The sequence below is a fragment of the Rhinoderma darwinii genome, chromosome 12, assembly GCF_050947455.1.
Source record: "Rhinoderma darwinii isolate aRhiDar2 chromosome 12, aRhiDar2.hap1, whole genome shotgun sequence".
NCBI classification, from domain to species: Eukaryota; Metazoa; Chordata; class Amphibia; order Anura; family Rhinodermatidae; genus Rhinoderma; species Rhinoderma darwinii.
In genome coordinates, this window is record NC_134698.1 from 2,359,896 (window position 1) to 2,384,148 (window position 24,253).

Sequence of the window (24,253 nt, forward strand, 5' to 3'; positions counted from 1 at the left end):
ACAGGATAATGATACGCTGACACTTGGGGTACAGGATAATGATACGCTGACACTTGGGGTACAGGATAATGACACACTGACACTTGGGGTACAGGATAATGATACACTGACACTTGGGGTACAGGATAATGATACGCTGACACTTGGGGTACAGGATAATGATACGCTGACACTTGGGGTACAGGATAATGACACTTGGGGGACAGGATAATGATACGCTGACACTTGGGGTACAGGATAATGAGATGCTGACACTTGGGGTACAGGATAATGATAGGCTGACACTTGGGGTACAGGATAATGATAGGCTGACACTCGGGGTGCCGGATAATGACTGTTGGGGTGCCGGGTAATGGCTCTCGGGGTGCCGGGTAATGACTGTCGGGGTGCCGGGTAATGACTGTTGGGGTGCCGGGTAATGGCTCTCTGGGTGCCGGGGATTTGACTGTCGGGGTGCCGGGTAATGGCTGTCGGGGTGCCGGGTAATAACTGTCGGAGTGCCGGGGATTTGACTGTCGGGGTGCCGGGTAATGGCTGTCGGGGTGCCGGGTAATGGCTGTCGGGGTGCCGGGTAATGACTGTCGGGGTGCCGGGTAATGGCTGTCGGGGTGCCGGGTAATGACTGTCGGGGTGCAGGGTAATGACTGTCGGGGTGCCGGGTAATGGCTGTCGGGGTGCCGGGTAATGACTGTCGGGGTGCCGGGTAATGGCTGTCGGGGTGCCGGGTAATGGCTGTCGGGGTGCAGGGTAATGACTGTCGGGGTGCCGGGTAATGGCTGTCGGGGTGCAGGGTAATGACTGTCGGGGTGCCGGGTAATGACTGTCGGGGTGCCGGGGATTTGACTGTCGGGGTGCCGGGGATTTGACTGTCGGGGTGCCGGGTAATGACTGTCGGGGTGCCGGGTAATGGCTGTCGGGGTGCCGGGTAATGGCTGTCGGGGTGCCGGGTAATGGCTGTCGGGGTGCCGGGGATTTGACTGTCGGGGTGCCGGGTAATGACTGTCGGGGTGCCGGGTTTTGACTGTCGGGGTGCCGGGTTTTGACTGTCGGGGTGCCGGGTAATGACTGTCGGGGTGCCGGGTAATGACTGTCGGGGTGCCGGGGTTTTGACTGTCGGGCGGGTAATGGCTGTCGGGGTGCAGGGTAATGACTGTCGGGGTGCCGGGTAATGACTGTCGGGGTGCCGGGTAATGGCTGTCGGGGTGCCGGGTAATGGCTGTCGGGGTGCAGGGTAATGACTGTCGGGGTGCCGGGTAATTACTGTCGGGGTGCCGGGTAATGACTGTCGGGGTGCCGGGTAATGACTGTCGGGGTGCCGGGTAATGACTGTCGGGGTGCCGGGGATTTGACTGTCGGGGTGCCGGGTAATGACTGTCGGGGTGCCGGGTAATGACTGTCGGGGTGCCGGGGTTTTGACTGTCGGGGTGCCGGGTAATGGCTGTCGGGGTGCAGGGTAATGACTGTCGGGGTGCCGGGTAATGACTGTCGGGGTGCCGGGTAATGGCTGTCAGGGTGCCGGGTAATGACTGTCGGGGTGCCGGGTAATGACTGTCGGGGTGCCGGGTAATGACTGTCGGGGTGCCGGGTAATGGCTGTCGGGGTGCCGGGTAATGGCTGTCGGGGTGCAGGGTAATGACTGTCGGGGTGCCGGGTAATGACTGTCGGGGTGCCGGGTAATGACTGTCGAGGTGCCGGGTAATGACTGTCGGGGTGCAGGGTAATGACTGTCGGGGTGCCGGGTAATGACTGTCGGGGTGCCGGGTAATGACTGTCGGGGTGCAGGGTAATGACTGTCGGGGTGCAGGGTAATGACTGTCGAGGTGCCGGGTAATGACTGTCGGGGTGCCGGGTAATGACTGTCGGGGTGCCGGGTAATGACTGTCGGGGTGCCGGGTAATGACTGTCGGGGTGCCGGGTAATGACTGTCGGGGTGCCGGGTAATGGCTGTCGGGGTGCCGGGTAATGACTGTCGGGGTGCCGGGTAATGGCTGTCGGGGTGCCGGGTAATGGCTGTCTGGGTGCCGGGTAATGGCTGTCGGGGTGCCGGGGATTTGACTGTCGGGGTGCCGGGTAATGACTGTCGGGGTGCCGGGTTTTGACTGTCGGGGTGCCGGGTTTTGACTGTCGGGGTGCCGGGTAATGACTGTCGGGGTGCCGGGTAATGACTGTCGGGGTGCCGGGGTTTTGACTGTCGGGCGGGTAATGGCTGTCAGGGTGCCGGGTAATGACTGTCGGGGTGCCGGGTAATGGCTGTCGGGGTGCCGGGTAATGGCTGTCGGGGTGCAGGGTAATGACTGTCGGGGTGCCGGGTAATTACTGTCGGGGTGCCGGGTAATGACTGTCGGGGTGCCGGGTAATGACTGTCGGGGTGCCGGGGATTTGACTGTCGGGGTGCCGGGTAATGACTGTCGGGGTGCCGGGTAATGACTGTCGGGGTGCCGGGGTTTTGACTGTCGGGGTGCCGGGTAATGGCTGTCGGGGTGCAGGGTAATGACTGTCGGGGTGCCGGGTAATGACTGTCGGGGTGCCGGGTAATGGCTGTCGGGGTGCCGGGTAATGACTGTCGGGGTGCCGGGTAATGACTGTCGGGGTGCCGGGTAATGACTGTCGGGGTGCAGGGTAATGACTGTCGGGGTGCCGGGTAATGGCTGTCGGGGTGCCGGGTAATGGCTGTCGGGGTGCAGGGTAATGACTGTCGGGGTGCCGGGTAATGACTGTCGGGGTGCCGGGTAATGACTGTCGGGGTGCCGGGTAATGACTGTCGGGGTGCCGGGTAATGACTGTCGGGGTGCCGGGTAATGACTGTCGGGGTGCCGGGTAATGACTGTCGGGGTGCAGGGTAATGACTGTCGGGGTGCAGGGTAATGACTGTCGAGGTGCCGGGTAATGACTGTCGGGGTGCCGGGTAATGACTGTCGGGGTGCCGGGTAATGACTGTCGGGGTGCCGGGTAATGGCTGTCGGGGTGCCGGGTAATGGCTGTCGGGGTGCCGGGTAATGGCTGTCGGGGTGCCGGGTAATGACTGTCGGGGTGCCGGGTAATGACTGTCGGGGTGCCGGGGATTTGACTGTCGGGGTGCCGGGTAATGACTGTCGGGGTGCCGGGTAATGACTGTCGGGGTGCCGGGTAATGACTGTCGGGGTGCCGGGGTTTTGACTGTCGGGGTGCCGGGTAATGGCTGTCGGGGTGCAGGGTAATGACTGTCGGGGTGCCGGGTAATGACTGTCGGGGTGCCGGGTAATGACTGTCGGGGTGCCGGGTAATGACTGTCGGGGTGCCGGGTAATGACTGTCGGGGTGCCGGGTAATGACTGTCGGGGTACCGGGGATTTGACTGTCGGGGTGCCGGGTAATGACTGTCGGGGTGCCGGGTAATGGCTGTCGGGGTGCAGGGTAATGACTGTCGGGGTGCCGGGTAATGACTGTCGGGGTGCCGGGTAATGACTGTCGGGGTGCCGGGTAATGACTGTCGGGGTGCCGGGGATTTGACTGTCGGGGTGCCGGGTAATGACTGTCGGGGTGCCGGGTAATGACTGTCGGGGTGCCGGGGTTTTGACTGTCGGGGTGCCGGGTAATGGCTGTCGGGGTGCCGGGGATTTGACTGTCGGGGTGCCGGGTAATGGCTGTCGGGGTGCCGGGTAATGGCTGTCGGGGTGCAGGGTAATGACTGTCGGGGTGCCGGGTAATGACTGTCGGGGTGCCGGGGTTTTGACTGTCGGGGTGCCGGGTAATGACTGTCGGGGTGCCGGGGATTTGACTGTCGGGGTGCCGGGTAATGGCTGTCGGGGTGCCGGGTAATGGCTGTCGGGGTGCAGGGTAATGACTGTCGGGGTGCCGGGTAATGACTGTCGGGGTGCCGGGTAATGACTGTCGGGGTGCCGGGTAATGACTGTCGGGGTGCCGGGGATTTGACTGTCGGGGTGCCGGGTAATGACTGTCGGGGTGCCGGGGTTTTGACTGTCGGGGTGCCGGGGTTTTGACTGTCGGGGTGCCGGGTAATGGCTGTCGGGGTGCAGGGTAATGACTGTCGGGGTGCCGGGTAATGGCTGTCGGGGTGCCGGGTAATGGCTGTCGGGGTGCCGGGTAATGACTGTCGAGGTGCCGGGTAATGACTGTCGGGGTGCAGGGTAATGACTGTCGGGGTGCCGGGTAATGACTGTCGGGGTGCCGGGGATTTGACTGTCGGGGTGCCGGGTAATGGCTGTCGGGGTGCCGGGTAATGACTGTCGAGGTGCCGGGTAATGACTATCGAGGTGCCGGGTAATGGCTGTCGAGGTGTCGGGTAATGGCTGTCGAGGTGCCGGGTAATGGCTGTCGGGGTGCAGGGTAATGACTGTCGGGGTGCCGGGTAATGACTGTCGGGGTGCCGGGTAATGGCTGTCGGGGTGCCGGGTAATGACTGTCGGGGTGCAGGGTAATGACTGTCGGGGTGCCGGGTAATGACTGTCGGGGTGCCGGGTAATGACTGTCGAGGTGCCGGGTAATGACTGTCGGGGTGCCGGGTAATGACTGTCGAGGTGCCGGGTAATGACTGTCGGGGTGCCGGGTAATGGCTGTCGGGGTGCCGGGTAATGGCTGTCGGGGTGCCGGGTAATGACTGTCGGGGTGCCGGGTAATGACTGTCGAGGTGCCGGGTAATGACTGTCGGGGTGCCGGGTAATGACTGTCGAGGTGCCGGGTAATGACTGTCGGGGTGCCGGGTAATGGCTGTCGGGGTGCCGGGTAATGGCTGTCGGGGTGCCGGGTAATGGCTGTCGGGGTGCCGGGTAATGACTGTCGGGGTGCAGGGTAATGACTGTCGGGGTGCAGGGTAATGACTGTCGGGGTGCAGGGTAATGACTGTCGGGGTGCAGGGTAATGACTGTCGGGGTGCCGGGTAATGACTGTCGGGGTGCCGGGTAATGACTGTCGAGGTGCCGGGTAATGGCTGTCGAGGTGCCGGGTAATGACTGTCGGGGTGCCGGGTAATGACTGTCGGGGTGCCGGGTAATGACTGTCGGGGTGCCGGGTAATGACTGTCGAGGTGCCGGGTAATGGCTGTCGGGGTGCCGGGTAATGGCTGTCGGGGTGCCGGGTAATGGCTGTCGGGGTGCCGGGTAATGGCTGTCGGGGTGCCGGGTAATGACTGTCGGGGTGCCGGGTAATGGCTGTCGGGGTGCCGGGTAATGACTGTCGGGGTGCAGGGCATTGCTGTGTGTATATGATCGGCTGGTGCGGGCGGTGTAGTATTGGTTGCTGTCATTTCTATTCACAGATGACGCAAGAGGTATTAATAATGCAGACTCCTCGGCAACACTCCTGGCTGCCGGCCACTGCTAGAACCCTCCTGTGACAGTAGAGACCTCCTCCCTGCAGCAGGTGCAGTAGTGACGGAGCTGTGGTCGGGGGTTTCTATTGGGCGCAGCCGACACCAGAAAGTTCTAAGAAGCGGCAGAAGAAATCTCGGTTACAATGAATGATCATAGATATAGTCTACAGCTCACACAGAGGTATCACCCAGCTTTCCCAGACTTCTGAATGGCAAATCTTGCTAGTTACTGTATACAAGAGACAATACACCTAGGGGGCGCTGTTGCAGCTGCAGGAGATCTAGGTCAGGGTGTATTATATAACATTGACGTGGTGCAGTACCTTCTAACAGCCACTGGAGGGCAGCAGAATACCATTTTACAGCCTGCTGCCAGGTCCGGCGCGTAATCGCGTTATAATCGGTGCCAAGTCGGGTGAAATGTTCACAGCAGCACATCATGTGACTCCAAGTGAGGGGCGTGGCCTATATTGAATGGGCGGATCCCTGAGGAATATATTGACAGAGACTACAGGTCCTTATAAAGGTGATAATTATAATTTTACTTTTTTTCTATAAAAGCTTTACGAGTATTGCAACAAAATGCGCAGCCGTTCCGCCGCCGCCGTCCATAGACGTACCCAGGCCGGATCATTGCTGGTTATATCTGTGGACGGGGGCCACGAAATGATCTTCTAGACGTGGCGCCGGACCCTAGACGATATAAAGCTCCGGTTCGTGGCTGGCGCCAGGCCTGACACATAATATCCTGACAATTATTACGTACTCTATAGTCATAGTCCTCTATGGTGACGCCGCCGTAGACGTTCGCTTCGGTTGGTACTGCCCCCATCGCTAGTTTTAGTTGGCCGAGGGGGGGGGGTGACAACCGCGACAACTCAATTAGCTCCGATGTTGATTGGGTGTCGGCCCCTTAAATTGTCCATCGCTTTCATGTAACGTCTATGGCGGCGCCCCCGCTCTACATACATTGTGCGGTGCGGCGGCTGTGCCAGCAGATCTGCTCAAAGCTTACAGATCTGATTGTACGGGATCGAAGGATTTGATTGGCTGAACTGACCAATCACATTCAGGTCATATACAATGAGTGGTCCGTGACTGATGGACTGGGAATAAGTGTCTTCTGAAGTGGCTGATAGCAGAAAGCAATAGCCGTGAAATCTGGGGATAAGCGACGGGATAATACGGAATTCTAAGTCGCCAAATTGTCGTTGCGATGCCCCTCATCGTGCTCCGTAGTGCCCTCCATAGAGCCAGCCCATGAGACAATGATGAGGGTGATTGTTCTTGGGGTTCCAGGCAGGCGACTCCCTGATGTATTGTGCGGGACGCGGCCGCCACGACAACCGCCTCATTGTTCCGCTCTCTGTGGGTTGTTCCCGCTGCTCCTCAGCTGAATAGTTCCTTCATCAGCGGCGTCATGGCGTCCTCCATCACGTTCTGAATGTGAACCATCTGCTTCACGTTCTCTTCATTCAGGGTGCGGAGTTCTGCCAACATCGACAGGAGCTTCGCGAACAGGAACCTGGAGGGAGGCGGGAACAGGGAAATATGAGTCACAGCCCCGCCCCTGATGCTGAGAGGTAGTCACAGCCCCGCCCCTGATACTGAGAGGTAGTCACAGCCCCGCCCTGATACTGAGAGGTAGTCACAGCCACACTCCTGATACTGACAGGTAGTCACAGCCCCGCCCCTGACACTGACAGGTAGTCACAGCCACGCTCCTGATACTGACAGGTAGTCACAGCCCCGCCCCTGATACTGACAGGTAGTCACAGCCACGCTCCTGATACTGACAGGTAGTCACAGCCCCGCCCCTGACACTGACAGGTAGTCACAGCCACGCTCCTGATACTGACAGGTAGTCACAGCCACGCTCCTGATACTGAGGTAGTCACAGCCCCGCCCCTGATACTGGGTTAGTCACAGCCCCGCCCCTGATACTGACAGGTAGTCACAGCCCAGCCCCTGATACTGAGAGGTAGTCACAGCCCCGCCCCTGATACTGAGAGGTAGTCACAGCCTCGCCCCTGATACTGAGAGGTAGTCAGAGCCCCGCCCCTTATACTGAGAGGTAGTCACAGCCTCGACCCTGATACTGAGAGGTAGTCAGAGCCCCGCCCCTGATACTGAGAGGTAGTCACAGCCCCGCCCCTGATACTGAGAGGTAGTCACAGCCCCGCCCCTGATACTGAGAGGTAGTCACAGCCCCGCCCCTGATACTGAGAGGTAGTCACAGCCTCGCCCCTGATACTGACAGGTAGTCACAGCCCCGCCCCTGATACTGACAGGTAGACACAGCCCAGCCCCTGATACTGACAGGTAGACACAGCCCAGCCCCTGATACTGAGAGGTAGTCACAGCCCGCCCCTGATACTGAGAGGTAGTCACAGCCCCGCCCCTGATACTGAGAGGTAGTCACAGCCCCGCCCCTGATACTGAGAGGTAGTCACAGCCCCGCCCCTGATACTGAGAGGTAGTCACAGCCCCGCCCCTGATACTGAGAGGTAGTCACAGCCCCGCCCCTGATACTGAGAGGTAGTCACAGCCCCGCCCCCTGTTACTGACAACCATCCTGTATATCATGTTGTGGCCGGGATTATCTGTAGGACGGGGCAGTGATGACTCTTGTGTTGGAGATGTAATAAGGGCGTTATATTAGTTGTCACCCGGGTTTCCCTGATAGGACTATGATACGGTCGGAGGATTAGGGGGTTTATATTTCGGGGTCGCTGCCTCCTCGTCCCTCACACATGATTGGCGTCCGCTGAGCTGGATGAGGTTGGATGATGCAGAATGTTCCCGGCAGTTGTAGATGTACAACATATCGCCCGTTATCTGACTGCAGCACCAGGGGGGGGGGGGGGGAGCAGGAGGACAAGGTGATCAGGTTATACGGGACCGGGGGTCAGTATATCGCTGGGGTCGGATGACTTCAGGCCAGAGGAACCCATGGGGGCATAGACTGCGGCTGGCAATGTCATGGAGGCATAGACTGTGGCTGACAATTTTATGGGGTCTTTGACTGCGGCTGGCAATGTTATGGGGGCATTGACTGCGGCTGGCAATGTTATGGGGTCTTTGACTGCGGCTGGCAATGTTATGGGGGCATTGACTGCGGCTGGCAATGTTATGGGTGCATTGACTGCGGCTGGCAATGTTATGGGGGCATTGACTGCGGCTGGCAATGTTATGGGGGCATTGACTGCGGCTGGCAATGTTGTGCTATCTCTGTCCCTTGATGGTAATATGGAGCAGTGCCTTTGGATGGTACATTATGGGGGCTCAGTCTGTGGCTGGTAACATTATGTGAGAACTGCCTGTGACTGGCAAAGTTGTGGGGGCACTGTCTGTGGTTGACAAGGTTAAGGGGGCACTGTGGCTGAAACTTACTTCTGGCTCAGTTATAGAGGCACTGGGCATAAGACAAAGGGGAACATGAAAATAGATTCACCACAATTTACCCCTGTTTCCCTCTTCCTGAAGCTGGGAGGTATGTCGTGCCTCCACCTCACATGTGGCGCAGTCTTCCCTATATCTAAGCCCCTCCCACATGTGGTGCTGTATTCCCTATATCTAAGCCCCTCCCACATGTGGTGCCGTTTTCTCTATATATAAGCCCCTCCCACATGTGGCCCAGTCTTCCCTATATCTAAGCCCCTCCCACATGTGGCCCAGTCTTCTCTATATCTAAGCCCCTTCCACATGTGGCCCAGTCTTCCCTATATATAAGCCCCTCCCACATGTGGCCCAGTCTTCCCTATATCTAAGCCCCTCCCACACGTAGGCACCACATCTGTGCGGCGCCGCGTTACCTGCTGCCTGGAAGCTGATGGTGGTGATCGATGTAACACTTCAAGGTCATGGCCATGTTCTCCTGGAGATTATCAATGTGGTTGTGTTCCATGACGCCCGGCCGGTCTGCGGGAGATGAGGAGGGGTGATGGGTTATACACAGAATGACATCATCGTCCGGACTATCGGGTTCCCTTCCGGTGGTCTGGACGGTGGTGGAGGCCTATCAATATGTCATTGACCACAGGGACCCCCACTGATCCCGAGATTGTGTGTGCCCAGCCCCCCCATACCCAGTGCGGAGTTGGCAGCACGTGCGTTATACACCTAACGTCATATATATGAGATGCGGCGAGTCACACGACAACTGCGCGGGATCCCCCTTAAAGTACACCCGCCCAATAAAGAGAGACCCTTAATATGGCGGCATCGGAGCAGCTGTTTATACCTGGGGAGAACAGCGCCAGCGCCTGCATCAGGACGTATTCCGCCTCGTGAAGCTTTAACGTGCGGAGGGTAACGTGGAATTTCAGTAGCGGCTCCAAGTACATGCGCTGGAACCCGGCTGAGTGCGAAACAAAAAAAAGAAAGGTCAGCGGGGCGTGCGGTCTAACCCAAACTACTGCCCCAAGAGCCAATCAGAAAGCCACAAGAATGGAAGCCCCTCCCACATCCTTAAAGGGCGTGTCCAGTTTCCACTGTTTCAAGAAAAATTAGGCATCTTTCTAATACTGTGTTTTAATTTCTCACCATTTTTAAGATCCCTGCTTGCGGTCAGTGAATGTAAACATATAAACATGTGATATCTCTTAAAGGGGAAGCTCCTTTTTGGGTGCAATGGCGCCCACTAGTGTGGCACCATCTATAGGATGATTTCAGGTTGACAGTATAGCCAGTTGGCGCATACTCACTAATAGCGCCGTGCTCTATACTTAATCTAAGACGTCCGCACTCCCATATCCTGGTCTCCAGGTTAAAGACGGTGTTGAACTGCATATGGCAGACTTCCATCGTGGCTCCTTTCAGCAGTGAGATCTGGTCGTCTATTGGTAAAGCTCTGATAGGAGAGATGGACATATAATCAGTAAGACCTGGAGCAGAGGTCCTAACACCGATTACAATATTACAGCTAATCGGTAGTCACAGCCCCGCCCCTTTTACCAGCTTCACTCAAGAGTAAAATTATTATGTTGAAGAACCGTTAATACTATACATATATCTAATTAAAGGACAACTCCACCTGAAGCCTGCAGAATGGTGCTCCATAGTGCTAAAGGGTATGTCCACCTCTCCTCACCATCTGATATACAGAACAAGTCTCCGCAAATAGTGGAGTCACTGTGTATATACATTACAAGCAGGGAATGCTGGGAAATTTCAACTCTGAAGCCGGCAGAATTGTAAATACGCTCTGGAGTATAATACAGGATAAGTAATGTAATGTATGTACACAGTGACTCCACCAGCAGAATAGTGAGTGCAGCTCTGGAGTATAATACAGGATATAACTCAGGATCAGTACAGGATAAGTAATGTAATGTATGTACACAGCGACTCCACCAGCAGAATAGTGAGTGCAGCTCTGGAGTATAATACAGGATATAACTCAGGATCAGTACAGGATAAGTAATGTAATGTATGTATACAGTGACTCCACCAGCAGAATAGTGAGTGCAGCTCTGGAGTATAATACAGAATATAACTCAGGATCAGTACAGGATAAGTAATGTAATGTATGTATACAGTGACTCCACCAGCAGAATAGTGAGTGCAGCTCTGGAGTATAATACAGAATATAACTCAGGATCAGTACAGGATAAGTAATGTAATGTATGTACACACTAACTCCACCAGCAGAATAGTGAGTGCAGCTCTGGAGTATAATACAGGATGTAACTCAGGATCAGTACAGGATAAGTAATGTAATGTATGTACACAGTGACTCCACCAGCAGAATAGTGAGTGCAGCTCTGGAGTATAATACAGAATATAACTCAGGATCAGTACAGGATAAGTAATGTAATGTATGTACACACTAACTCCACCAGCAGAATAGTGAGTGCAGCTCTGGAGTATAATACAGGATGTAACTCAGGATCAGTACAGGATAAGTAATGTAATGTATGTACACAGTGACTCCACCAGCAGAATAGTGAGTGCAGCTCTGGAGTATAATACAGAATATAACTCAGGATCAGTACAGGATAAGTAATGTAATGTATGTATACAGTGACTCCACCAGCAGAATAGTGACTGCCGCTCTGGAGTATAATACAGGATGAGTAATGTAATGTATGTACACAGTGACTCTACCAGCAGAATAGTGAGTGCAGCTCTGGAGTATAATACAGAATATAACTCAGGATCAGTACAGGATAAGTAATGTAATGTATGTCCACAGTGACTCCACCAGCAGAATAGTGAGTGCAGCTCTGGAGTATAATACAGGATATAACTCAGGATCAGTACAGGATAAGTAATGTAATGTATGTACACAGTGACTCCACTAGCAGAATAGTGAGTGCAGCTCTGGAGTATAATACAAGATGTAACTCAGGATCAGTACAGGATAAGTAATGTAATGTATGTACACAGTGACTCCACCAGCAGAATAGTGAGTGCAGCTCTGGAGTATAATACAGGATGTAACTCAGGATCAGTGCAGGATAAGTGATGTAATGTATGTACACAGTGACTCCACCAGCAGAATAGTGAGTGCAGCTCTGGAGTATAATACAGGATATAACTCAGGATCAGTACAGGATAAGTAATGTAATGTATGTACACAGTGACTCCACCAGCAGAATAGTGAGTGCAGCTCTGGAGTATAATACAGGATGTAACTCAGGATCAGTACAGGATAAGTAATGTAATGTATGTACACAGTGACTCCACCAGCAGAATAGTGAGTGCAACTCTGGAGTATAATACAGGATGTAACTCAGGATCAGTACAGGATAAGTAATGTATGTACACAGTGACTCCACCAGCAGAATAGTGAGTGCAGCTCTGGAGTATAATACAGGATGTAACTCAGGATCAGTACAGGATAAGTAATGTAATGTATGTACACAGTGACTCCACCAGCAGAATAGTGAGTGCAGCTCTGGAGTATAATACAGGATGTAACTCAGGATCAGTACAGGATAAGTAATGTAATGTATGTACACAGTGACTCCACCAGCAGAATAGTGAGTGCAGCTCTGGAGTATAATACAGGATGTAACTCAGGATCAGTACAGGATATGTAATGTATGTACACAGTGACTCCACCAGCCGAATAGTGAGTGCAGCTCTGGAGTATAATACAGGATATAACTCAGGATCAGTACAGGATAAGTGATGTAATGTATGTACACAGTGACTCCACCAGCCGAATAGTGAGTGCAGCTCTGGAGTATAATACAGGATATAACTCAGGATCAGTACAGGATAAGTGATGTAATGTATGTACACAGTGACTCCACCAGCAGAATAGTGAGTGCAGCTCTGGAGTATAATACAGGATATAACTCAGGATCAGTACAGGATAAGTAATGTAATGTATGTACACAGTGACTCCACCAGCAGAATAGTGAGTGCAGCTCTGGAGTATAATACAGGATGTAACTCAGGATCAGTACAGGATAAGTAATGTATGTATACAGTGACTCCACCAGCAGAATAGTGAGTGCAGCTCTGGAGTATAATACAGGATGTAACTCAGGATCAGTACAGGATAAGTGATGTAATGTATGTACACAGTGACTCCACCAGCAGAATAGTGAGTGCAGCTTTGGAGTATAATACAGGATGTAACTCAGGATCAGTACAGGATAAGTGATGTAATGTATGTACACAGTGACTCCACCAGCAGAATAGTGAGTGCAGCTCTGGAGTATAATACAGGATGTAACTCAGGATCAGTACAGGATAAGTAATGTATGTACACAGTGACTCCACCAGCAGAACAGTGAGTGCAGCTCTGGAGTATAATACAGGATGTAACTCAGGATCAGTACAGGATAAGTAATGTAATGTATGTACACAGTGACTCCACCAGCAGAATAGTGAGTACAGCTCTGGAGTATAATACAGGATATAACTCAGGATCAGTACAGGATAAGTAATGTAATGTATGTACAGTGACTCCACCAGCAGAATAGTGAGTGCAGCTCTGGAGTATAATACAAGATGTAACTCAGGATCAGTACAGGATAAGTAATGTATGTACACAGTGACTCCACCAGCAGAATAGTGAGTACAGCTCTGGAGTATAATACAGGATATAACTCAGGATCAGTACAGGATAAGTAATGTAATGTATGTACACAGTGACTCCACCAGCAGAATAGTGAGTGCAGCTCTGGAGTATAATACAGGATGTAACTCATGATCAGTACAGGATAAGTAATGTATGTATACAGTGACTCCACCAGCAGAATAGTGAGTGCAGCTCTGGAGTATAATACAGGATATAACTCAGGATCAGTACAGGATAAGTAATGTAATGTATGTACACAGTGACTCCACCAGCAGAATAGTGAGTGCAGCTCTGGAGTATAATACAGGATATAACTCAGGATCAGTACAGGATAAGTAATGTAATGTATGTACACAGTGACCACCAGCAGAATAGTGAGTGCAGCTCTGGAGTATAATATAGGATGTAACTCAGGATCAGTACAGGATAAGTAATGTATGTACACAGTGACTCCACCAGCAGAATAGTGAGTGCAGCTCTGGAGTATAATACAGGATGTAACTCAGGATCAGTACAGGATAAGTAATGTAATGTATGTACACAGTGACTCCACCAGCAGAATAGTGAGTGCAGCTCTGGAGTATAATACAGGATGTAACTCAGGATCAGTGCAGGATAAGTGATGTAATGTATGTACACAGTGACTCCACCAGCAGAATAGTGAGTGCAGCTCTGGAGTATAATACAGGATATAACTCAGGATCAGTACAGGATAAGTAATGTAATGTATATACACAGTGACTCCACCAGCAGAATAGTGAGTGCAGCTCTGGAGTATAATACAGGATGTAACTCAGGATCAGTACAGGATAAGTAATGTAATGTACACAGTGACTCCACCAGCAGAATAGTGAGTGCAGCTCTGGAGTATAATACAGGATGTAACTCAGGATCAGTACAGGATAAGTAATGTAATGTATGTACACAGTGACTACCAGCAGAATAGTGAGTGCAGCTCTGGAGTATAATACAGGATGTAACTCAGGATCAGTACAGGATAAGTAATGTAATGTATATACACAGTGACTCCACCAGCAGAATAGTGAGTGCAGCTCTGGAGTATAATACAGGATATAACTCCGGATCAGTACAGGATAAGTAATGTAATGTATGTACACAGTGACTCCACCAGCAGAATAGTGAGTGCAGCTCTGGAGTATAATACAGGATGTAACTCAGGATCAGTACAGGATAAGTAATGTAATGTATGTACACAGTGACTCCACCAGCAGAATAGTGAGTGCAGCTCTGGAGTATAATACAGGATGTAACTCAGGATCAGTACAGGATAAGTGATGTAATGTATGTACACAGTGACTCCACCAGCAGAATAGTGAGTGCAGCTCTGGAGTATAATACAGGATGTAACTCAGGATCAGTACAGGATAAGTGATGTAATGTATGTACACAGTGACTCCACCAGCAGAATAGTGAGTGCAGCTCTGGAGTATAATACAGGATGTAACTCAGGATCAGTACAGGATAAGTAATGTAATGTATGTACACAGTGACTCCACCAGCAGAATAGTGAGTGCAGCTCTGGAGTATAATACAGGATATAACTCAGGATCAGTACAGGATAAGTAATGTAATGTATGTACACAGTGACTCCACCCGCAGAATAGTGAGTGCAGCTCTGGAGTATAATACAGGATGTAACTCAGGATCAGTACAGGATATGTAATGTATGTACACAGTGACTCCACCAGCCGAATAGTGAGTGCAGCTCTGGAGTATAATACAGGATATAACTCAGGATCAGTACAGGATAAGTAATGTAATGTATGTACACAGTGACTCCACCAGCAGAATAGTGAGTGCAGCTCTGGAGTATAACGTACACAGTGAGTTTGCTGTTATGGAGATTCACTCTATATATACTGTAACCTGTATAGTGGTGCTCAGAGGTGGACAGATGCTGTAATGCTGTTGTGATTGGATTCTCCTGTAGGGGCGCTGCAGGAACAATAAAACACTACAAATAGTGATAAAGTTTTATGTTTGCACCCCATGCAAAGGTGGTTTGTTCAAAATGGACATCCCCTTTAAGTTTTGTATAAGAGATTGGGGGACATTAGAGCAGGATGAACCCGTCATGTGTTATATGCCCATACAATGAACTGCTCCCATCTCTGAAGCCGTGACCAGATCATGTGGACTCACCGAAAGTCCGGGATCTCCTTGGCGAATTTGATGACTTGTTGAATCATATAAGTGCTGAGGTCTGCGAAATGCGGCAACTCCTTCAGCGTGTCTCCGACGCTACAGTCAGAAATGTGTTGTGAGGTGGGGGACTGATCCATACTGCAGGGACTACAGTCAGGAGAGAACGAGGACCCAAGGAACTCCACATTATCCCAGTTCACCCTGGCAATGGGTTGTATCTGGAGAGAAGACATAGATGTTATACAGATTATTTTCACATATCTGACTTCCATCCACTAGATGGCGATGTTTCCCCTTATGATTATCATACCATCGAATATATCTAGAAAGGGTACAGTAAAATGGCTGCTCCCCTCCAACCCTGACACCTCCCAGAAAACCCGTCAGTGTCAAGAAATAGATGGTTTTTATGTCAAATGTTCACACAGGTATGTTTTTAGGGAACGTCTCTTTCTGAATAAACAGATTAAATTTTTTTATGATTTTCCCCTTTAAGTCGGGTGGAGATTCGGGTCTGGAGGGGCAGTGAGCTGGGACGTGGTATCCCAATATCTCCAGTTAATGAGTCACATGGTGGAGTCCGGGGATCCGGTGCCATCTGGCTGCGGTTGCCTTGAGTGGCAGCGATTTGTACTTGATGTTCCTGCCAAGATATTGCTCCCGGGTTACTGATTACAAGCGAAGGCTTTACATGAGCGATATTCAACAAACTCAAAGGTCGTCCTGGGAGAAGCCGGCGATGAGGGAAGATAAGCCAGATGGCGGCACCATAAAATATAGTGTGTATTGGCAACGTCTCACCTCCTGGCCGCCTGATGCCCTCTCTACCCACAGGTCACCCGCCCCTTATAATAGATGCTGCCGTCTGATTGGCTGTTATGGATTACAGATGTATTACTGGTTATAATCAACTAATACAAGCATTAGAGAAGACTACATGATAGGATTAGATACACAGCAGACAGTATCACACATGAGAGGATTAGATACACAGCAGACAGTATCACACATGATAGGATTAGATACACAGCAGACAGTATCACACATGAGAGGATTAGATACACAGCAGACAGTATCACACATGATAGGATTAGATACACAGCAGACAGCATCACACATGAGAGGATTAGATACACAGCAGACAGTATCACACATGATAGGATTAGATACACAGCAGACAGTATCACACATGATAGGATTAAATACACAGCAGACAGTATCACACATGATAGGATTAGATACACAGCAGACAGTATCACACATGATAGGATTAGATACACAGCAGACAGTATCACACATGATGGGATTAGATACACAGCAGACAGTATCACACATGATAGGATTAGATACACAGCAGACAGTATCACACATGATAGGATTAAATACACAGCAGACAGTATCACACATGATAGGATTAGATACACAGCAGACAGTATCACACATGATAGGATTAGATACACAGCAGACAGTATCACACATGATGGGATTAGATACACAGCAGACAGTATCACACATGATAGGATTAGATACACAGCAGACAGTATCACACATGATGGGATTAGATACACAGCAGACAGTATCACACATGATAGGATTAGATACATCGGCTCAGCAGACAGTATCACACATGATAGGATTAGATACACAGCAGACAGTACCACACATGATAGGATTAGATACACAGCAGACAGTATCACACATGATGGGATTAGATACACAGCAGACAGTATCACACATGATAGGATTAGATACACAGCAGACAGTATCACACATGATAGGATTAGATATACAGCTCAGCAGACAGTATCACACATGATAGGATTAGATACAGGGCTCAGCAGACCGTATCACACATGATAGGATTAGATACACAGCTGACAGTATCACACATGATAGGATTAGATACACGGCTCAGCAGACAGTATCACACATGATAGGATTAGATACAGGGCTCAGCAGACAGTATCACACATGATAGGATTAGATACACAGCTCAGCAGACAGTATCACACATGATAGGATTAGATACACAGCTCAGCAGACAGTATCACACATGATAGGATTAGATACAGGGCTCAGCAGACAGTATCACACATGATCGGATTAGATACACAGCTCAGCAGACAGTATCACACATGATAGGATTAGATACAGCAGCTCAGCAGACAGTATCACACATGATAGGATTAGATACAGGGCTCAGCAGACCATATCACACATGACAGGATTAGATACAGTGGCTCAGCAGACAGTATCACACATGATCGGATTAGATACACCGTCTCAGCAGACAGTATCACACAGGATAGGATTAGATACACAGCTCAGCAGACAGTATCACACATGATAGGATTAGATACAGCAGCTCAGCAGACAGTATCACACATGATAGGATTAGATACAGGGCTCAGCAGACCATATCACACATGATAGGATTAGATACACAGCTCAGCAGACAGTATCACACATGATCGGATTAGATACACCGTCTCAGCAGACAGTATCACACATGATCGGATTAGATACACCGTCTCAGCAGACAGTATCACACATGATAGGATTAGATACACAGCTCAGCAGACAGTATCACACATGGCAGGATTAGATACACGACTCAGACAGTATCACACATGTTTTTTTGAGGTGCTCCTCACCCTGTAATCCACAAAATCTTCAAAATTGGAATCAAAGTGTTTCCTATGAGCGTCGACAAGAATAGAGATCAGCTTCTTCTGATCCTCGGTCAGTGATCCCTCTTCCGGCACCTTCTTAATCCTCTGCAGACGTTCCTGCTTCTTCCTCATCCTCAGCTCACGTCGTGCCAACAAGGCGTCCTCCGACATAATCACTGAAAATCACGAACCACAAAAAGATTCATTATATGTATTTATGGGGGAACTCCGTCCATAATCCACGATCCACCCATTACATGACTGGTGCCTCGCAGCCAATTCACATTACATCCATGAGATCCACACATCTTATATACAGTGACAACTATTCATCTATTACTACTGACAACCAGCCTGTATACCATGTGTGAGAGGTTGTCACAGCCCCGCCTCCTGTTACTGACATCACTGATATATAATATAATTACACTGTGATCAGACATGAGATCCACACATCTTATATACAGTAACAGCTATTCATCTATTACTACTGACAGCCAGCCTGTATATCCTGTGTGAGAGGTTGTCACAGCCCCGCCCCTGTTACTGACATCACTGATATATAATATAATTACACTGTGATCAGACATGAGATCCGCACATCTTATATACAGTAACAGCTATTCATCTATTACTACTGAGAACAAGCCTGTATATCATGTGTGAGAGGTTGTCACAGCCCCGCCCCCTGTTACTGACATCACTGATATATAATATAATTACATTGTGATCAGACATGAGATCCACACATCTTATATACAGTCACAGCTATTCATCTATTACCACTGACAACCAGCCTGTATATCATGTGTGAGAGGTTGTCACAGCCCCGCCCCCTGTTACTGACATCACTGATATATAATATAATTACATTGTGATCAGACATGAGATCCACACATCTTATATACAGGAACAGCTATTCATCTATTACTACTGACAACCAGCCTGTATATCATGTGTGAGAGGTTGTCACAGCCCCGCCCCCTGTTACTGACATCACTGATATATAATATAATTACATTGTGATCAGACATGAGATCCACACATCTTATATACAGTGACAGCTATTCATCTATTACTACTGACAACCAGCCTGTATATCATGTGTGAGAGGTTGTCACAGCCCCGCCCCCTGTTACTGACATCACTGATATACAATATAATTACACTGTGATCAGACATGAGATCCACACATCTTATATACAGTAACAGCTATTCATCTATTACTACTGACAACCAGCCTGTATATCATGTGTGAGAGGTTGTCACAGCCCCGCCCCCTGTTACTGACATCACTGATATATAATATAATTACACTGTGATCAGACATGAGATCCACACATCTTATATACAGTAACAGCTATTCATCTATTACTACTGACAACCAGCCCGTATATCGTGTGAGAGGTTGTCACAGCCCCGCCCCCTGTTACTGACATCACTGATATATAATATAATTACATTGTGATCAGACATGAGATCCACACATCTTATATACAGTAACAGCTATTCATCTATTACTACTGACAACCAGCCTGTATACCATGTGTGAGAGGTTGTCACAGCCCCGCCCCTGTTACTGACATCACTGATATATAATATAATTACACTGTGATCAGACATGAGATCCACACATCTTATATACAGTAACAGCTATTCATCTATTACTACTGACAACCAGCCTGTATATCATGTGTGAGAGGTTGTCACAGCTCCGCCCCCTGTTACTGACATCACTGATATATAATATAATTACTGTGATCAGACATGAGATCCACATATCTTATATACAGTAACAGCTATTCATCTATTACTACTGACACCAGCCTGTATATCATGTGTGAGAGGTTGTCACAGCCCCGCCCCCTGTTACTGACATCACTGATATATAATATAATTACACTGTGATCAGACATGAGATCCACACATCTTATATACAGTGACAGCTATTCATCTATTACTACTGACAACCAGCCTGTATACCATGTGTGAGAGGTTGTCACAGCCCCGCCCCTGTTACTGACCTCACTGATATATAATATAATTACACTGTGATCAGACATGAGATCCACACATCTTATATACAGTAACAGCTATTCATCTATTACTACTGACAACCAGCTTGTATACCATGTGTGAGAGGTTGTCACAGCCCCGCCCCCTGTTACTGACATCACTGATATATAATATAATTACATTGTGATCAGACATGAGATCCACACATCTTATATACAGTCACAGCTATTCATCTATTACTACTGACAACCAGCCTGTATATCATGTGTGAGAGGTTGTCACAGCTCCGCCCCCTGTTACTGACGTCACTGATATATAATATAATTACATTGTGATCAGACATGAGATCCACACATCTTATATACAGTCACAGCTATTCATCTATTACTACTGACAACCAGCCTGTATATCATGTGTGAGAGGTTGTCACAGCTCCGCCCCCTGTTACTGACATCACTGATATATAATATAATTACACTGTGATCAGACATGAGATCCACACATCTTATATACAGTAACAGCTATTCATCTATTACTACTGACAACCAGCCTGTATATCATGTGTGAGAGGTTGTCACAGCCCCACCCCCTGTTACTGACATCACTGATATATAATATAATTACACTGTGATCAGACATGAGATCCACACATCTTATATACAGTCACAGCTATTCATCTATTACCACTGACAACCAGCCTGTATATCATGTGTGAGAGGTTGTCACAGCCCCGCCCACTGTTACTGACATCACTGATATATAATATAATTACATGTGATCAGACATGAGATCCACACATCTTATATACAGTAACAGCTATTCATCTATTACTACTGACACCAGCCTGTATATCATGTGTGAGAGGTTGTCACAGCCCCGCCCACTGTTACTGACATCACTGATATATAATATAATTACATTGTGATCAGACATGAGATCCACACATCTTATATACAGTGACAGCTATTCATCTATTACTACTGACAACCAGCCTGTATATCATGTGTGAGAGGTTGTCACAGCCCCGCCCCCTGTTACTGACATCACTGATATATAATATAATTACATTGTGATCAGACATGAGATCCACACATCTTATATACAGTAACAGCTATTCATCTATTACTACTGACCACCAGCCTGTATATCATGTGTGAGAGGTTGTCACAGCCCCGCCCCCTGTTACTGACATCACTGATATATAATATAATTACATTGTGATCAGACATGAGATCCACACATCTTATATACAGTAACCGCTATTCATCTATCACTACTGACAACCAGCCTGTATATCATGTGTGAGAGGTTGTCACAGCCCCGCCCCCTGTTACTGACATCACTGATATATAATATAATTACATTGTGATCAGACATGAGATCCACACATCTTATATACAGTAACAGCTATTCATCTATCACTACTGACAACCAGCCTGTATATCATGTGTGAGAGGTTGTCACAGCCCCGCCCCCTGTTACTGACATCACTGATATATAATATAATTACACTGTGATCAGACATGAGATCCACACATCTTATATACAGTAACAGCTATTCATCTATTACTACTGACAACCAGCCTGTATATCATGTGTGAGAGGTTGTCACAGCCCCGCCCCCTGTTACTGACATCACTGATATATAATATAATTACATGTGATCAGACATGAGATCCCCACATCTTATATACAGTGACAGCTATTCATCTATTACTACTGACAACCAGCCTGTATATCATGTGTGAGAGGTTGTCACAGCCCCGCCCCCTGTTACTGACATCACTGATATATAATATAATTACACTGTGATCAGACATGAGATCCACACATCTTATATACAGTAACAGCTATTCATCTATTACTACTGACAACCAGCCTGTATATCATGTGTGAGAGGTTGTCACAGCCCCGCCCCCTGTTACTGACATCACTGATATATAATATAATTACACTGTGATCAGACATGAGATCCACACATCTTATATACAGTAACAGCTATTCATCTATTACTACTGACAACCAGCCTGTATATCATGTGTGAGAGGTTGTCACAGCCCCGCCCCCTGTTACTAACATCACTGATATATAATATAATTACACTGTGATCAGACATGAGATCCACACATCTTATATACAGTCACAGCTATTCATCTATTACTACTGACAACCAGCCTGTATACCATGTGTGAGAGGTTGTCACAGCTCCGCCCCCTGTACTGACATCACTGATATATAATATAATGACATTGTGATCAGACATGAGATCCACACATCTTATATACAGTAACAGCTATTCATCTATTACTACTGACAACCAGCCTGTATATCATGTGTGAGAGGTTGTCACAGCCCCGCCCCCTGTTACTGACATCACTGATATATAATATAATTACACTGTGATCAGACATGAGATCCACACATCTTATATACAGTAACAGCTATTCATCTATTACTACTGACAACCAGCCTGTATATCATGTGTGAGAGGTTGTCACAGCCCCGCCCCCTGTTACTGACATCACTGATATATAATATAATTACACTGTGATCAGACATGAGATCCACACATCTTATATACAGTAACAGCTATTCATCTATTACTACTGACCACCAGCCTGTATATCATGTGTGAGAGGTTGTCACAGCCCCGCCCCCTGTTACTGACATCACTGATATATAATATAATTACATTGTGATCAGACATGAGATCCACACATCTTATATACAGTAACAGCTATTCATCTATTACTACTGAGAACAAGCCTGTATATCATGTGTGAGAAGTTGTCACAGCCCCGCCCCCTGTTACTGACATCACTGATATATAATATAATTACATTGTGATCAGACATGAGATCCACACATCTTATATACAGTAACAGCTATTCATCTATTACTACTGAGAACAAGCCTGTATATCATGTGTGAGAGGTTGTCACAGCCCCGCCCCCTGTTACTGACATCACTGATATATAATATAATTACACTGTGATCAGACATGAGATCCACACATCTTATATACAGTAACAGCTATTCATCTATTACTACTGACAACCAGCCTGTATATCATGTGTGAGAGGTTGTCACAGCCCCGCCCCCTGTTACTGACATCACTGATATATAATATAATTACATTGTGATCAGACATGAGATCCACACATCTTATATACAGTGACAGCTATTCATCTATTACTACTGACAACCAGCCTGTATATCATGTGTGAGAGGTTGTCACAGCTCCGCCCCCTGTTACTGACATCACTGATATATAATATAATTACACTGTGATCAGACATGAGATCCACACATCTTATATACAGTGACAGCTATTCACTAGTATACAGCTAGTAAAGGGTTAATCCTCCATCAGTTAGCAGGCGGTCATGTATATTAATGCCTCCTGAGATCAGGCGTGACGTGCGATCCTTCGGTCGATATCTTTGGCCTCCAGTGATTGACGCCTTCATTAAGTGTTCCCATCACTCCCAGTATTGACCTTGCGTCGCCCGCATCTTCATCCCTCTGGCTATTACTATGTCAGCCAAATAGTAAATCCTTACAGGACGTAGAACTAAAAGTTCCAGCATGTCCTATGGAAACATCCGCCATATTTACCAACACTATTTGTGCCATTTTTACGCCATTTTCCAGAAGCGGCGTGTCTTGGTATTACTATAAGTATATATATATATACACATATTACAGGTTCTAGTGATAATACAATTTATGCCGTATCGCCGTTTTACGTGGTATCGCAAATGACTAATGTGATATATAATACTATCATAATATGGCACCGGGACAGGAGCGATCGCTACCGGCGCACCCCTGAATTATACCGAAAAGAAATATTCAGTTTATAATTTGTTTATCGTTATTAGATTATTTTTTTTTTTTTTAATCATATTGTTTATTTGACTTTTATAGATTATAGAAACAGTATAATGATCATTTCTATTATGTTATATTAGAATAGAAGAATAAAAAATAAATAATATATATAAAAAATACAAAAATATAAATAATAATATATAAAAAAATTCTAATAATA

General features: G+C 48.1%; 1 protein-coding gene across 3 annotated transcripts in view; it reads right to left on the minus strand.

The window, feature by feature from the left end:
• Positions 1-5,825: 5,825 nt before the first annotated feature.
• NR1I3 (nuclear receptor subfamily 1 group I member 3) overlaps positions 5,826-24,253 on the minus strand; it is a 35,087-nt gene continuing 16,659 nt past the window's right edge. For 2 of the 3 annotated variants that reach the window (XM_075843293.1, XM_075843294.1), the window contains exons 4-9: positions 18,166-18,359; positions 15,509-15,729; positions 10,014-10,159; positions 9,551-9,667; positions 9,123-9,228; positions 5,826-6,832 (exon numbers count right to left, since the gene is read on the minus strand). In XM_075843293.1, the coding sequence (XP_075699408.1) occupies positions 6,697-6,832; positions 9,123-9,228; positions 9,551-9,667; positions 10,014-10,159; positions 15,509-15,729; positions 18,166-18,359 (920 nt within the window). In that variant the 3' untranslated portion in view covers positions 5,826-6,696. The remainder of the gene's footprint in view (positions 6,833-9,122; positions 9,229-9,550; positions 9,668-10,013; positions 10,160-15,508; positions 15,730-18,165; positions 18,360-24,253) is intronic. The other variant, XR_012851251.1, reaches the window with a different exon arrangement.